The 14,222-nt window shown below is 33.2% G+C and overlaps 1 protein-coding gene across 4 annotated transcripts; it reads right to left on the bottom strand.

The window, feature by feature from the left end:
• Positions 1 to 9,668: 9,668 nt before the first annotated feature.
• Positions 9,669 to 13,249, bottom strand: LOC113869011. 4 transcript variants are annotated; one of them, XM_027505091.1, is made up of 5 exons: positions 13,176 to 13,249; positions 12,487 to 12,541; positions 11,718 to 11,812; positions 11,228 to 11,490; positions 9,669 to 10,580 (listed from the first exon to the last, which is right to left on the bottom strand). In XM_027505091.1, the coding sequence occupies exons 1-5, from the start codon at positions 13,235 to 13,237 to the stop codon at positions 9,769 to 9,771; spliced, it is 1,287 nt and encodes a 428-aa protein (XP_027360892.1). In that variant the 5' UTR covers positions 13,238 to 13,249; the 3' UTR covers positions 9,669 to 9,768. The 4 variants fall into 4 exon arrangements, with proteins under 4 accessions (XP_027360892.1, XP_027360893.1, XP_027360894.1 ...); XM_027505092.1 differs by having other exon boundaries at positions 12,487 to 12,588; positions 13,176 to 13,196; XM_027505093.1 differs by having other exon boundaries at positions 12,487 to 12,522; positions 13,176 to 13,191.
• Between the last annotated feature and the right edge of the window lie 973 nt (positions 13,250 to 14,222).

The raw sequence follows: 14,222 nt of genomic DNA, 5'->3' as shown, positions 1-14,222 counted from the left end.
ACAGTGGGCAACACTAGAAAAGATTGGTCAACAAAGTTAGATGATGCTTTGTGGGCCTATCGGACAGTTTTCAAGAGCTCCACTAGAATGTCTCCATATCAGTTGGTATATGGAAAAGCTTGTCACCTTCCATTGGAATTAGAGCACAAAGCACATTGGGTAATCAAGTATTTGAATTTGAATGAGAAAGTGTCACAAGAACAAAGGAAATTGCACCTCACTGAGTTAGAGGAATAGAGGAATTTGGCTTATAAAAATGCTGCAATCTACAAGTTGAGAGCCAAGACCTATCATGACAAGGCCATCAAACACAAAGTCTTTCAACCTGGACAACAAGTCTTATTATTCAATTCTAGACTGAGGCTGTTTCTAGGCAAACTAAAGTCAAAATGGTCTGACCCATTTTTTATCAAGGAAGTCTCTTCTTTCGGAGCAATCACCATTCAAGATCTTTCTTCTGTCAGAGTGTTCAAAGTTAATGGACAACGCCTTAAAATATATCTTGGAGGAGAAATTCAGAGGAAGAAAGAAATTGTTCATTTATCAGACCCTCCATAAATTGGGATACAAGTAGCAGTAGAATAATTTAGAATAGAATTATTTTTCTTGCAATTTTAATTTTATTTCTTTAAGTTTAGTTGTTAGAATTTTAGTAGGTGTTGTTTTAAATTTTAGTTATTAATCCTTAATTTCAGGGTTGATAAGCAGCACAGTGTTAATTGATCTAAAAGGAATGGCCACATGAAAAAGTCATTTGTGAGGACACGACACTAGGGATGGGCTCTTTTTCTAGACCTATGGACTTTAAGAAATTTCTAAGTTAAAAATCCCATGCAGAATTTCAAGAAGGAGCGCCACACAGGTTCTATTTGTTGTTTAGCAAGCATTTAAATAAGTATTATTATATTAAAAAATTAAAAAAATTTATATATAATATAATAATAATAATAAAATATAATATTTTAAGGTTATATTTTTTAAAAAAAGAAGAAGGAAGTTTAAAAGGGCAGTAAGGTGTGCTCAGTTTCTAAGCAGTTACTCACCACATCTTTGCAACTTCCATTTTAATGCTCCCTCATTAATCCATCAGCACCCATTCACTTTACTTTTCATTTTCCTAACCCTTTTCATTCCCAGTTTCTCTCTGCACCCTCATTTTCCCCTTCCGGTAGCCATTTTTGAAAGTTTAGAGCTTCCAAAGATACGTTATTTTGCACTTTCTTGCTCTGTTTTTGGTACACTTCTTCATCCCTCTTATTCTCCATTCTTGCATCTGTGTTGTACAATTTATCCTCCCAAGTTTCTCATTTGTTATGTATTCTTTATGGGTCCTTGCTAGCACGTTGTTTCTATTTTAATTTCTGGGTGCATTTCTAAGTTGTGAAAAAGGTGATAATTTGTGTTTTTATGCTTGTTGTGTATTGTGTGTAATTTAGGGCACAAAATTTTTCCCCTTTTTCTATTTTTGCACCGATGAATGACCCTTCAATATGCTTTGAGATATTTTGCAAATTTTGGCATGCTCCTCTAATTTTATTCACCGAAATTTCTTGAAAATCATTTTAACAATGACGCTGTGAATGCCTTGTTTTTCTGTTTGCAATTTTTTCTTATTACTTTGTTTTGTTTAATGTTCCAGTTATTCGATAATGTGCAGTTTTCATATTTTTTGCTATCCTTTCTTTTATGCAGTCTTTAAAATTTCTGGGTCTCCATTATTTCCTCAGTTGAATACACATTTTGCATGTTTTGGGTAATGAATAGATTCCCTGTTCTGCGCAAATTCTATGTTGTGAATTTTGGTGTGTTTTGTTTTGTGCTTCCCTATATGAACTCCCTCTTGAAATTGTTATTTGCTCCTTGAAATTCTTGTTTTATGTCAATATCTTTATGAGAGCATTCAATTTTTTTCAAAGGGATTTTACATTATAATGATGTGGTCTGTTGGATTTTAAATCTTAATGCTGAATGTTTTTAGTTGTATCTAAGGAATTAGGACACTAATTTCATTTTAGAACCAATTACCAAGGAATTGGCATTGGGTATTTTAGAAAATTTGACCATTAGATGAAGTTGTATTTTGAATTATGCATATACTTGTAAGCAAAAGGAAAGAGATAAGGGATTCCGAACTCAACCTATTTTTAATTGTGTTTAGACCCATCTCTAGTAATTTAGACATCTACATTCTGCAATTATTTTAATTATTACTCCACTTTTAGTCTTATAGTTTTTGTTCATTTATAAATATTAATCCCAACACTTTTATTTCCATTTTTACAATTCTATAATTAAGTACTTTTTATTCTGTTTATATATTGTTTTTGTGACCCAACTAGTGTTATTCTTATAGTTTGGTACTTAGCATTAATTCCTGTGAATGATAATCTTTTGTTACTTCAATGATTTGGTACATCTGCCAAATAGTTTATCAAACTCTAATGTGTTTTTAACACTCAACCTGTTATTAAACTCAAATTATACATGTACATTAACACAATTCAGATAACAAGTAAACAAGCAAAAATAATACTCTTATTGAATGCCCAAAAATGTCTACAATAATATGAGCAAAACAATTTATACACATATAAGTGAATCACACAATCATGCTAACAAGAACTTGTCTATAATGCTCATTCTTCCAACAGAGCCAGAAAACGTTTTAGGGGGTAATCCCTTAGTTAGCGGATCCGCTATCATCAAATCAGTACTAATATGCTCAATAGACACTTTCTGTTTTCGTACTTTTTCTTTCACTGATAAGTATTTTCAGTCCATATGCTTTGCTCCCTTTAAATACTTATCATTCTTAGAGAAGAAGACAGCTGCAGAATTATCACAGTACATTCTTAGCGGCTTTTTTATACTATCAATAATACCAAGCCTTAAGACAAAGTTCCGCAGCCACAAAGCATGAATAATGGCCTCAAAGCACGCCACAAATTCCGCTTCCATGGTAGATGTAGCAATAATGGACTCATTTATGCTCTTCAATGAAATTGCACCTCCAGCCAATAAGAAAATGTTGCCAAAGGTCGATTTCCTTGAGTCTATACATCTAGCATAGTCTGAATCCAAGTAGCCAACCACTTGCAGGTGACTAGATTTCCTATAAGTAAGCATGTAGTCCTTGGTGCCTTGTAAATACCTAAGGACTTTCTTTGTAGCCTTCTAGTGGTCCATTCCAAGATTACTTTGATATCGATCTAACATTCCAACAACAAAACTAATATCAGGCCAAGTGCATGTCTGAGCATACATTAAACTCCTAACCACTAATGCATAGGAATATATTCCATTGCTTTCTGTTCCAACTCATTCTTGAGACATTGAATTTCACTAAACTTGTCTCCCTTTTGAATTGGAACTACTCCTGATGAGCACTTTTCTATTTTAAATCTCTCTAATACTTTGATGATGTAGCCTTTCTGAGACAATCCCAGTAATCCTTGTGATCTATTATGAAATATTTCTATTCAAATCACATAGGATCTCACTCATATCTTCCATCTCAAAGTTCCTAGATAGAAACTCTTTTACATCATCAGCAACCTAACATCATTAGTAGCAAGAAGAATGTCATCAACATATAGGACTAAAATGATGAACTTGCTCCCACTAACCTTCATGTAGATACACCGGTCAACGGTGTTCTCTACAAAATCATATGACGTGATGGTATCATTGAACTTAAGATATCATTGTCTCGAAGCCTGTTTTAACCCATATATTGATTTCTTTAACTTACACACCAAACTTTCTTTGCCCGTGGTCAAGAAGCTATCTGGCTTATCCATATAAACTTCCTTTTCTAAGTCACCATTCAGAAAAGCGGTCTTTACATCCATTTGGTGGAGCTCTAAGTCATAATGAGTCACTCAAGCCATAACAATTCTTAAAGAGTCTTTCTTTGAAACTGGAGAGAAGGTCTCTTTATAGTCTATGCCATCCTTTTGAGTGTATCCTTTAGCAACAAGTCTAGCCTTATATCTCTCAACGTTGCCTTTTGAGTCACGTTTGGTCTTAAAGACCCACTTGCAACTGACTCGTTTTGAACCTTCAGGTAACTCGACTAGATCTCATACCTTGTTGTCACTCATTGATTTTAACTCTTTTTTCATGGCATTCAACCACTTTTCAGAATTGTTACATTCCATGGCTTGCTTAAATGAGACTGGATCCTCCTCATCAATACTCAAGTCACATTCATGCTCAAGTGAGTAAACCACATAATCATTTAAAATAACAAGTCTTTTCTGCCTTGCAGACCTCCTTAATGTTATCTCTTGTGGTTCACCTTCCTCTTGCTCGTTTGTGACTTGCGCATTGTCAGTTGGTTCATCCTCTATAAGTTGTTCTTGTGGGTTTGGAAGATTAATTTGTTGTCTCTTTATGTTGTGTGACCATAATACAACAAGAGGAACAACAACTTGAGAAGAGACACCAACTACAGGAGTTTTCGCATGTCTCTTTAATTTTCACTTTTCATGTTTCACCACTCCCACTAAACTGACCATTTTCAATGAACCTTGCATTTCCAGACTCAATTATTCTCATACTATGGTTAGGATAATAGAATTTGTATCCCTTTGATTTCTTAGGATAACCGATGAAATAACCACTAATAGTTCTAGCATCAAGCTTTTTTTCATGTGGATTATATACTTTTACTTCTGTTGGACAACCCCAGACATAAAGATGTCTTAAACTAGGTTTCTTTCCTGTCTACAGTTCATAAAGAGTCTTTGAAACTGCCTTACTAGGAACTTTCTTAAGCAGATACGCAGCAATCTTTAATGCATACATCCACAAAGATATAGCTACAGAACTGTAACTCAACATACTCCTAACCATTTCCATGATAGTACGATTCCGCCTTTTAGTCACACCATTTTGTTGTGGTGTACCAGGCATAGTATACTATGCACATATGCCTCGACTTTTTAGAAGTTTCGCAAATGGACCTGAACATTGTCCACTTTCATCATATTTTTCATAATATTCACCACTTTTATTTAACCTTACAACCTCTACCTTTCTATCTTGTTGCCTTTCCACCTCATCAATGAACACCTGTAAGACATCCACTGATTGAGATCTTTCATGCAATACATACAAATAGTAATAATGTGAGTAGTCATCAATAAAGGTAATGAAATATCTTTCACTATCCCAAGATGGGATGTCAAACAGACCACAAATATTAATGTGTATCAACTCTAAGAGTTGACTGCTTCTTGTGGCTGGACTCTTTGATGTGTGTTTGGTTTGTTTTCCTTTAATACAATCCACACATACATCCCAGTCAGCCAAATTTAACTAACGTAAAAATCCATTTTTCATTAACCTTGTCATCCTTTCTTTGGATATCTTACCTAACCTTTGATGCCACAAGAAAGTAAAGCATTTATTACGCACATTCAAATTACTACTAACAACATTCTCAACATGAAACAAAGATACAGCAAATTTAAAATTAAGATTGAAACGATATAAACCATCAATTAATGTACCAATCCAAAATAGTATAAGTGTTTATACAAATAAAAAGTACCATTTCTAATCTTAAAATTAAAACCAAATTCGTCCAACTTTGTAACAGAAACCAAATTTCTAGCACATTTAGGAACATAAAGACATTTTTCTAGATCTATGCAACAACCAATATGCAAGATCAATCTGTAAGTCCCTATTCCTTCTATTCGTGCCTTCAATCTATTCCCCATGTACAAGAACTTTTCAGTTCCGCTTATGAGCTGAATTGAAAGAAATCCCTACATTACATGTCACACATGAGTAATTGCACCAAAATTTAACCACCAGGTGTTTTTAGGTACTTTAGTAAGATTTGATTCAAAGTATACAAAAACATAATATATACCTTTCCTCTCGAACCAAACCTTTCTCTTCGGACAATTTTTCTTGAAGTGACCAGTCTTCTTGCAGAAGAAGCACCTTTGGCCCTTTTAGATCCAGCCTTCACGAACCTTTAATAAGACCTTATCCTTCTTGTCCTTGTTGTTCTTCTTACCTGGCTTAGCCTTGCTAATACTAGCTCGTTCATGAAATGTGAGACAGACGAAGTGTTCTTTCACCTTCTTTAACCTCTCTTCCTCCTGAACCAATATGACCTTAATTTCCTGTATGTTCCATTTATCTTTAATGGTGTTGTAATTCACCTGGAACTGACCAAACTCATGAGAAAGTGAGTTCAAAATGAACTGTACTAGAAAGAATTCCTCTACTCCATGGCCATTGATTTCAACTTTGTCGCTTGATTGATCATGTCAGTCACATGGTCATGAATAGGCCATGACTAATACATGGTCATGAATAGGCCGTGACTAATCAAACTTCTCAGTAGTCAGCTCAGTCAACAGGGTACCTGAAACGGACTTGTCAGTAATGTCCGATTGTGCATACTCTTTTACCTTTGCCATAAATTCTCTAACATTTTCAGTCTTTGGCATTGATGGCTTCACATTTTCAGCCATAGTCATTTTCAGCAAGCTCAAGCTCAGCCTGTTTGACCTTTCCCAAGCCTCACAAAGAGTCTTTTCCTCTTTAGTACTGGTCTCTGATTTGGCTATAAGATCTTGTTTTATAATGATTGCTAGGTCTAACTCTATAACACCTAGCTGTAATTGAACTTACTCAGCCCAATCATCATAATTAAGTCTATTGAACTTGACTACACCATTGCTCATGCGATACGTACTCATAAGGACTGAAATATTTAACATATGCTTAAATATTTACGCTTGAATAAACTTAATAGATTTAGACAACTAACCATCATCAATTATGCATCTAAGTTTACCTTTGGGTGACGACTAAATACATAATTTATCTATAATGATGCTAAATATATAACTTTAATTGACAACCAGTCACTCAAACCAATATGCAAGTTATCTTTGGATATACAAACATATTATGAAGTGTTTTTATGTCTCCTTAATGTCATTAATCATATGCAATGATCCACCTTTGGGTGATCTTCTACTGTTATAATTAATGAGCTAAATTGTTCACCCTTTATGTTACCACATAGCATCAAACAATTTTAAACAATTTACAATACACAATTAAATGTATGAACAAACTTTTAAAGCCAGGCCACTTTGGTAACTAACAAGCTACCCTTAAAATTAAGCACTAAATTATGGGATTTCCATTATGATCATACAATTTAGAATTAATTAATTTGAGAATTTAATCACTTTAGTGAGTAAAATCCACTTTGATGTAGTTCTAAAGTAATCTATAACTTTAATGAATTATGTTCCTCATTCTGCCATGAAATCACTATGCACAGTCGTGCTTATAATTGATACATGGTCATGCTTCCGTTATGCAACGTCGTGCTTTTTCTTGATGCATGGCCCTGCTCCCTAATGCATGGCCTTACTCACTGATATATGCCCATGCTCATATTACAGATTCAAAACCTAACGTTTCTAGCTTCCAAAACTTTAGGGTTTTCAATTATTCAATCCAAAATAATTATTTAACATCAAAATTATGTCAATCCATCATATAAAATACCTAGGGTTCATGCAATTTGGAAAAACTTTAATGGAGAACCAATCTTTTATGGAGAATCAACAAAATTCACAACCTTACTCTGATACCAACTGTTAGATTTTCTTATTCCATTATGTAATTTCCGTTTGATATGACTATTATAAAATTACCATTTCCCACTTCTGATCTTGAATTACGTTGTTCTCACAATACCATACATGGTGCTTACTCAATCAAAGGTTTAGAGAGCACTAAACTGAATCCATTATTCCTTGATGTTACCTCTCTCTTTGATGTCATTAATCCCTTTATATTTTTCCCAACTCTTCCTTCCTCTTTTAGCTTTTATCGAATGGTTGAGAGAAAGTTCCTTTCTTACGTTTACCATGAGCACACTTAAAGACCGTGAAAGTAATAGAGAATAGAGAATGTCGTAACCTCTATTTGGTAACCACTCTTTTATTTATATGAAGGGAGAGGGAAGGGTTTCCTTATAATTGTATTCACAATTATACCCTCAATGACTCTATATTTTATATTTAACCACCATCACATTAAATCATTAATTAGAGTCATGTCATAAGTTACATAGGCCACTATAATAAGATTATTAAAATAATCTAACAGAGAAAATAAATAAAGCCAAACATAGATTGTTTTAAGATTAAACAATGGTAAAAATTGTAAAAAGATTAAATGTGAGCAATTAACTTAAGAGAACTAAAATTATACATAAATTGAATAATGAAGATTAAAAGTGGAATTAAGCCAAAAATAAAATAGTTTTCTTCCCTATTACGGGTAGGATCATCGCAAATTGGCCACCTTTGTTATCTTAATGTCCTCATCCATGTTTTCCTGGTTGTGATGGGCTTTAATGTCATCATAGATTTCATGATGAGGCAAGTTTGATAGGTGGCTCTTCCATAATTGTTAACTCATTTACATCATCAACTCGAGCATCATAAATGCATCACAAAACCATTTGATACATTGGAACAATTTTTTCTTGGTTATCCATTGTTACTTTGTTGTTTGAAGCACCTGTATAATTTTCATTAAAGTTCAAGTCAACCTATAATTCCACTTCATCAAGTTAACGTCCAATGTAGTAATTCACTATAAAAAGCCTTCCTTATAACACAAGCAATTACCTTTGCATTTAATTCAAGGACATCCATTCCCTTCTAATCATTTAAATACAGACAAATATTACACATTCTCTTATTTTACAAGGAGCATCAACCGGCACCATTTTACACAAATAGTAGAAAAAACACCAACCCACTTCTTTGAACTATCCTTGTGTAAATTAAAATTTTGATATCATCCAAAATAATATAAAATTCAATTACCATTTCCAATAGATACATTTATATAATACAGTGTAAAATTAAAATTGGTTTGCTGATATATCTGAAGTAATAAAGGTGAAAATAGTCGGAGTTGCATAAAAGAAGCAAAGATTAGTATAATAGCGTTTTGGCATATAAATATCTTCATAAAATGTAAAAAAATGTATAAGATAATTTTATAGTTTTGGGAATTAAACATCTTGGTCCTTTTATATAAAACATTTTTTAAAAGAATGAAAAAATATATTTAAAATAAAAAAAAAAGTCAACCTCTGGACCTTTTTTTTTTTTTTTTTTGTCATATTTCGTTCTTTTGCTTTACGAATTCTCATTTCTGTGTTATTATCTACATTTCATGGTGTAAGCAAACAACGGCTAGTTTATTTGCAAGATGGTTCATTTTGTGTATATAAATTTGATAAAGTATATTCATCCAACTCAACAAGCATATATGCAATGGATCAAAAAGAAAGGATTCAGTACAAACCGCAATACCCCCCACCTCGCAGGAAAAAATGGTGCTTAACAAAGAAAACAAGATAATAACCAACCCAAACTAGATGAAGTGGATTGAACACGATATTCATAAACTATGAAACATGCAATTCAGGTGCGATAAACCAGAAACATAGAAGCACGTTAGATTTTTGAGTTGCCATAGGGCGTTTGAAGATGGATGTATGAGTGCTGTGTTGTCATTAATCAATATTTAGTTTAATTGAATTTGGATTTTCAGTAAATTCCCTAGACTGACTTCTAACATCAGACCAAAATCAATCCCGCAAAACTTCATCATTCGTTGTATCAAGAAAAATAGGATTACAAATACAACTTCCTTTTCATTGAGACAAATCAACAATGGGAGTCTGAAGTCAAACGATAACTAGCTCCATCTTCTCCTGTCTTCTTCTTCATCCACTGGAGTGTACCATTCTGGTCTACGTTTAGTGTTGCTCAGCCTGTAGTTCAAGAGTAGTTCCTCATCTTGGACAGCCCTAGTAGCTATCAAAACAAGAGTTTTCAGTGTTGGAACTCGTGATCCACTATTTCTTGACCCTCCAGTTTTGAACCAAAAGCTGCCAAACTTCCTCATATTTACTTCTGCATTTCCAAACAAAACGTTCGGAATGTAAACTCTCATGTCATTTTCAGTCAATGGAAAGTCATAAGGGCAAATCATGACATTTGGTAGCACCCCTTTTGGAGGGTGATTGGCAAAATGAGCCAAAGCTAATGGGTTTCTACGCTCAATTACTTCTCTGTTATCACCTTGGTTTCCTTCCAAAGGCTTACTCAGCAGTTTCCATAGCCTGTCTGAACCTCTCTCAGGTTCAGCTCCTTTCATGTCAGCCTTGATTTCTCCTATTTTTCTACCATTCCACAGTTCTCGGTTGTCACCTCCAAAACCCCAAGGTTGGGCATTGATAACATTCCCATCATATCTTGTAATCAAATAGGGGTTCTGTGCATCAACCTTTGGGTACCCAGGAATGTAACGATAATAAGCTGGAGAGTAGACTACACCAGGATAAAAGGCCACCACAGCACCAACGTCTACTGTGCCGTCTAGGAAAACACCCTGACCAGCATCCTTGTGAGATATTTGAGAAGGTTTAACATTAAGCGTGTATCCAAGTTGATCTTTTAATTTCTGAGAAACTTCAGTTTGACTTAATGGTCTTGTCTCGGGGCCAGCTGCTCCAAAAGCATATCAATAACAAGCGGCTACAGTGAACAGGCAACAAGGGGAAATTTTCCCAACAATATGAAATTATAACTGAATAATTAAAGTAAGTTGTTACTAAAATGGGATAGTTTCTGTACCCTTGTGAATCTGAAGGGAATCAAACATCATGAAACGATTAAGCAGCAATTAAAAAATGTGGTGTTGAAATAAACAGACATGTCAACTTAATCAATATTTTATAAACATTGGCATTCCTTATCTGGAAAACACAGACCCATAATATTTGCATATATTCATTTATTAAGGAGCAACAAATGTTAGCTTCATGGCCTTTTTTATTCTAGAGCCTATAAGACAACGTGTGACCCACACAAAAAAAGAGTAAAAATGCTGGCTCTATCAGAGGTTATATGGGGTGCTTAAAACTTAAATCATGTCAGGGATGAGGATATTCAAATTAGGAAAAGATGTCTCAGTTTAAAACAGGCAGATTGTATCTGGTTGCTAATTCCTAATCCTAAGGCCGCTTCCCCACAAATTCTAACTATAATAGAACCCCTATATGACAGTCTTTATTGATGACAAGAAAGTTGAATAAAATGATGAAAAGATTGAAAAAGGCAACAGAGGGGGGGGGGGGGGGGGGCGCACTCACTAGGACTGTTATGGGCTGGATCGCTCCTACCCACTGCAAAACTAAGCCCACTTCGGCGAGGAACAGTGCTTTCTTGTTGATGTTCATTTACCATCTTCTCATTTGGAAGTAGAATTTCATCCATGATTGAGCAAAATGTTTTGATTTGTGAATGAAGATTTTCTTGTATTTGCATTTGTTGATCAGCAACAGAGGCCCTACTGGCCATTTCAATAATCTCTTCTGCATCTGCTTCATTGGCATTTCCCCCAAGACGATTATAGCTGGATATTTAAGTCTTCGCATGAGCAAAATATTTTGAGATGTTAAAAAGGAAAAGCATCACAAACACAACAAAATCGGAATTACTCGCATTAAAATAATATGAACCCACAAATACATAACAACAACTTATATTGTATTAACATCTAAGAACTAATATCCTATAGTTCAAATTTACTTAACATCTCAAACAATGTGCTCTTAATGCAGACAACAGAAAATCACTGACCTCGAATAAAGGAACAAGCGGTTAATATCAGCTTCAAATTGTAGTTGTCTAGGATCCTTAGCAAAAGCAGGGTGTTTTGCAAGGGTTTTCACAGCCTGAAAACAAATTCAGACCAAGATTGATTATTGTGATAAATTTCGCAGGATTTAAAACAGTTAACTACTAACTACTCTACAACTTAGCATAGCACAAAACTCTGAAGCATTCATATCACACTAATCCCAGCAAGAATTGATATATCACAATTTAATAAACAAAGTATAGAATCCCTGATTTCAGAACATTGAATTTCTCAAAATACATATGGAACAATGGACCATTATGCTAATACATCACATAGTTTTATAACCTGGAGATAAAAATTCTAATAATTTAATAAATGGTCACGAAACAATACAAAATAGAAGACTAAGAATAGATAGAATTGAAGTTTCTTCTATTTCATGCTTCCTAGGAGCATGGAAAAATATTCATACTAACCACCTTGAGTTTTTTGGAACAATGGATCATGTCCTACCATTACCTGGTTCCAAACAAAGACTTTTATGATCCAAATGAGTTTTTGTCACTCATTGTCGACTGCACAGTACAAATCCATGTTACTTATTTACTTGTCTTTTCTCCATTTTTTGTTTTGCTTCATAAATAAACAATACTTTATACATATTTTTGCATAATCTGACCAAACGGTAAGGAAAGAATTCTCTTATAAAAAAAGAAACTTGAGGACTTACTGTCAAAATGATGGTGTCATAAGATTAGCATATACCTCTTGAAATTTCTGGAACAAAAAAGCCATCTGTAACTGGATGAAAGAGACAGGCCTATTCACAACAGAACGTATTTTCAGTGCAATATAGTGTTTTTTATGCTGGAAATGTACCACCAAAGAAAAGAATGGATCAACATGGTTATGAGCTCGTAACATCGAATGCAAATTAAACAGGCTTATCTAAATCATACAGTTATATGAAAATTGATGAGAAACCTTATCCAGTCATCACTACAAATTGGATAATACTTCAAGAAAGAGAGAAGAAGTAATCAATCAACACTTTGCAAATGCCTAAGCAGCTACTGTAGTTACAACCTGCCTGCCTATATGCACCTTCTTTGTCTAAGTAATCATTAACATTTCGTTTATTCTTTTGAAATTATCAACACAAACTAAAACCCTTATCTACTCACTCTTACTGGAATGACAAACTATTTCCAACACAGTTTATAATATACATTCCCATCATGAAAACACGAATTTTCAAATTTATGTCACTAATTACTTCGCTGAATCATGTACGCATTATTAGCAATATTCATAGGCAACAACAAAATAATGGTCCAGCTTATGATCTGAAAACCCAATAACCCAAAAGTTGAAATAAAAAGTGCTTTAGTCTAAAGTAAGGTTCGAAGGAATGAAACAGGGAAATAGGATTTTACAAGAAGAGAAAATCGAACCTTGGAATGGTGATGCGCAGAGTCACGCTGCAACTGGAAATTGATGCCATGAGAAAGATCATAGTCAGTGAGGAAGGCTTGTGGACTTGGGCTTGGTCCTGGGCTTCGGTCCATCTTTATAAAAACTACTCTTCGAATAGCAAAACACAAATAAATTTATTTATATTTTTCTTTAAATTGTTAAATCAAATAATTGTTAACAATTTTTAAAATTAATAATATATTTCAATAAAATTTATGATTAAGATTAATTTAGAAATATATTAATTTATTTAATAGTTTAAAATTAATTTTACTGAAATATAAAATGGACCAATACTAACGATGAAAATATAATAATTGGTTTAAACTATCTATGGCTTAAGAAATAGATAAATTTGAATTGGTTGAAATATTTCTACAATATTAAAATTAGAAAAGTACAACATAGTTACCAAAACAGAAAAATCAAACTTGGAGGCTCTAGAAAGATTTTGTAACAACAAAATAAAAAAGATTATTTTAGTTCTCCTGATTTAATTTTTATTTATGAAAATGGCAAGATTTTTTCAACACTAATTTCATCTCAATTAATTCTTAAATTTTATCAATTTATAAATAGATATAATAAACTAAGTTTTATTATTTTCTTTGTTCCTTCAATTTTTGAATTCTAACTTTTTACTGACACATAATGTTTGGAAAAATGAATTATAACAAAAAACAAAAAAACTAATGAATGGTTAGAATTTATAGTAAATAAAGAATTTAATTTTTGTACGTTGTATTAAAATTTTTACACTGTCAACTAATTAGAATATATCTTAGATATGATTTTTTTTATAGTAATTATGACAAAAATTAAAAAAATTTGCTGATATAACACTTTATGATTAGATGACAGGATAAAAGATCGTTACATTATTAATGTATTTAAATAAAATCCTAAATAAATGGTTAAATTTTTTCGTTAATAATTAAACTCTAAACTAATAGAAGGGGTTATTTATAAATAGAGTACAGCTCAAAAATTAATTGGAATGAAATTAAAATTTGAAATATTTATTT

Source organism: Abrus precatorius, unplaced genomic scaffold (genome assembly GCF_003935025.1).
Source record: "Abrus precatorius isolate BTA unplaced genomic scaffold, Abrus_2018 Scaffold6, whole genome shotgun sequence".
Classification (NCBI taxonomy): domain Eukaryota; kingdom Viridiplantae; phylum Streptophyta; class Magnoliopsida; order Fabales; family Fabaceae; genus Abrus; species Abrus precatorius.
The sequence above is the reverse complement of the archived record's forward strand: the minus strand, read 5'-3'. Positions and strand labels throughout refer to the sequence as shown.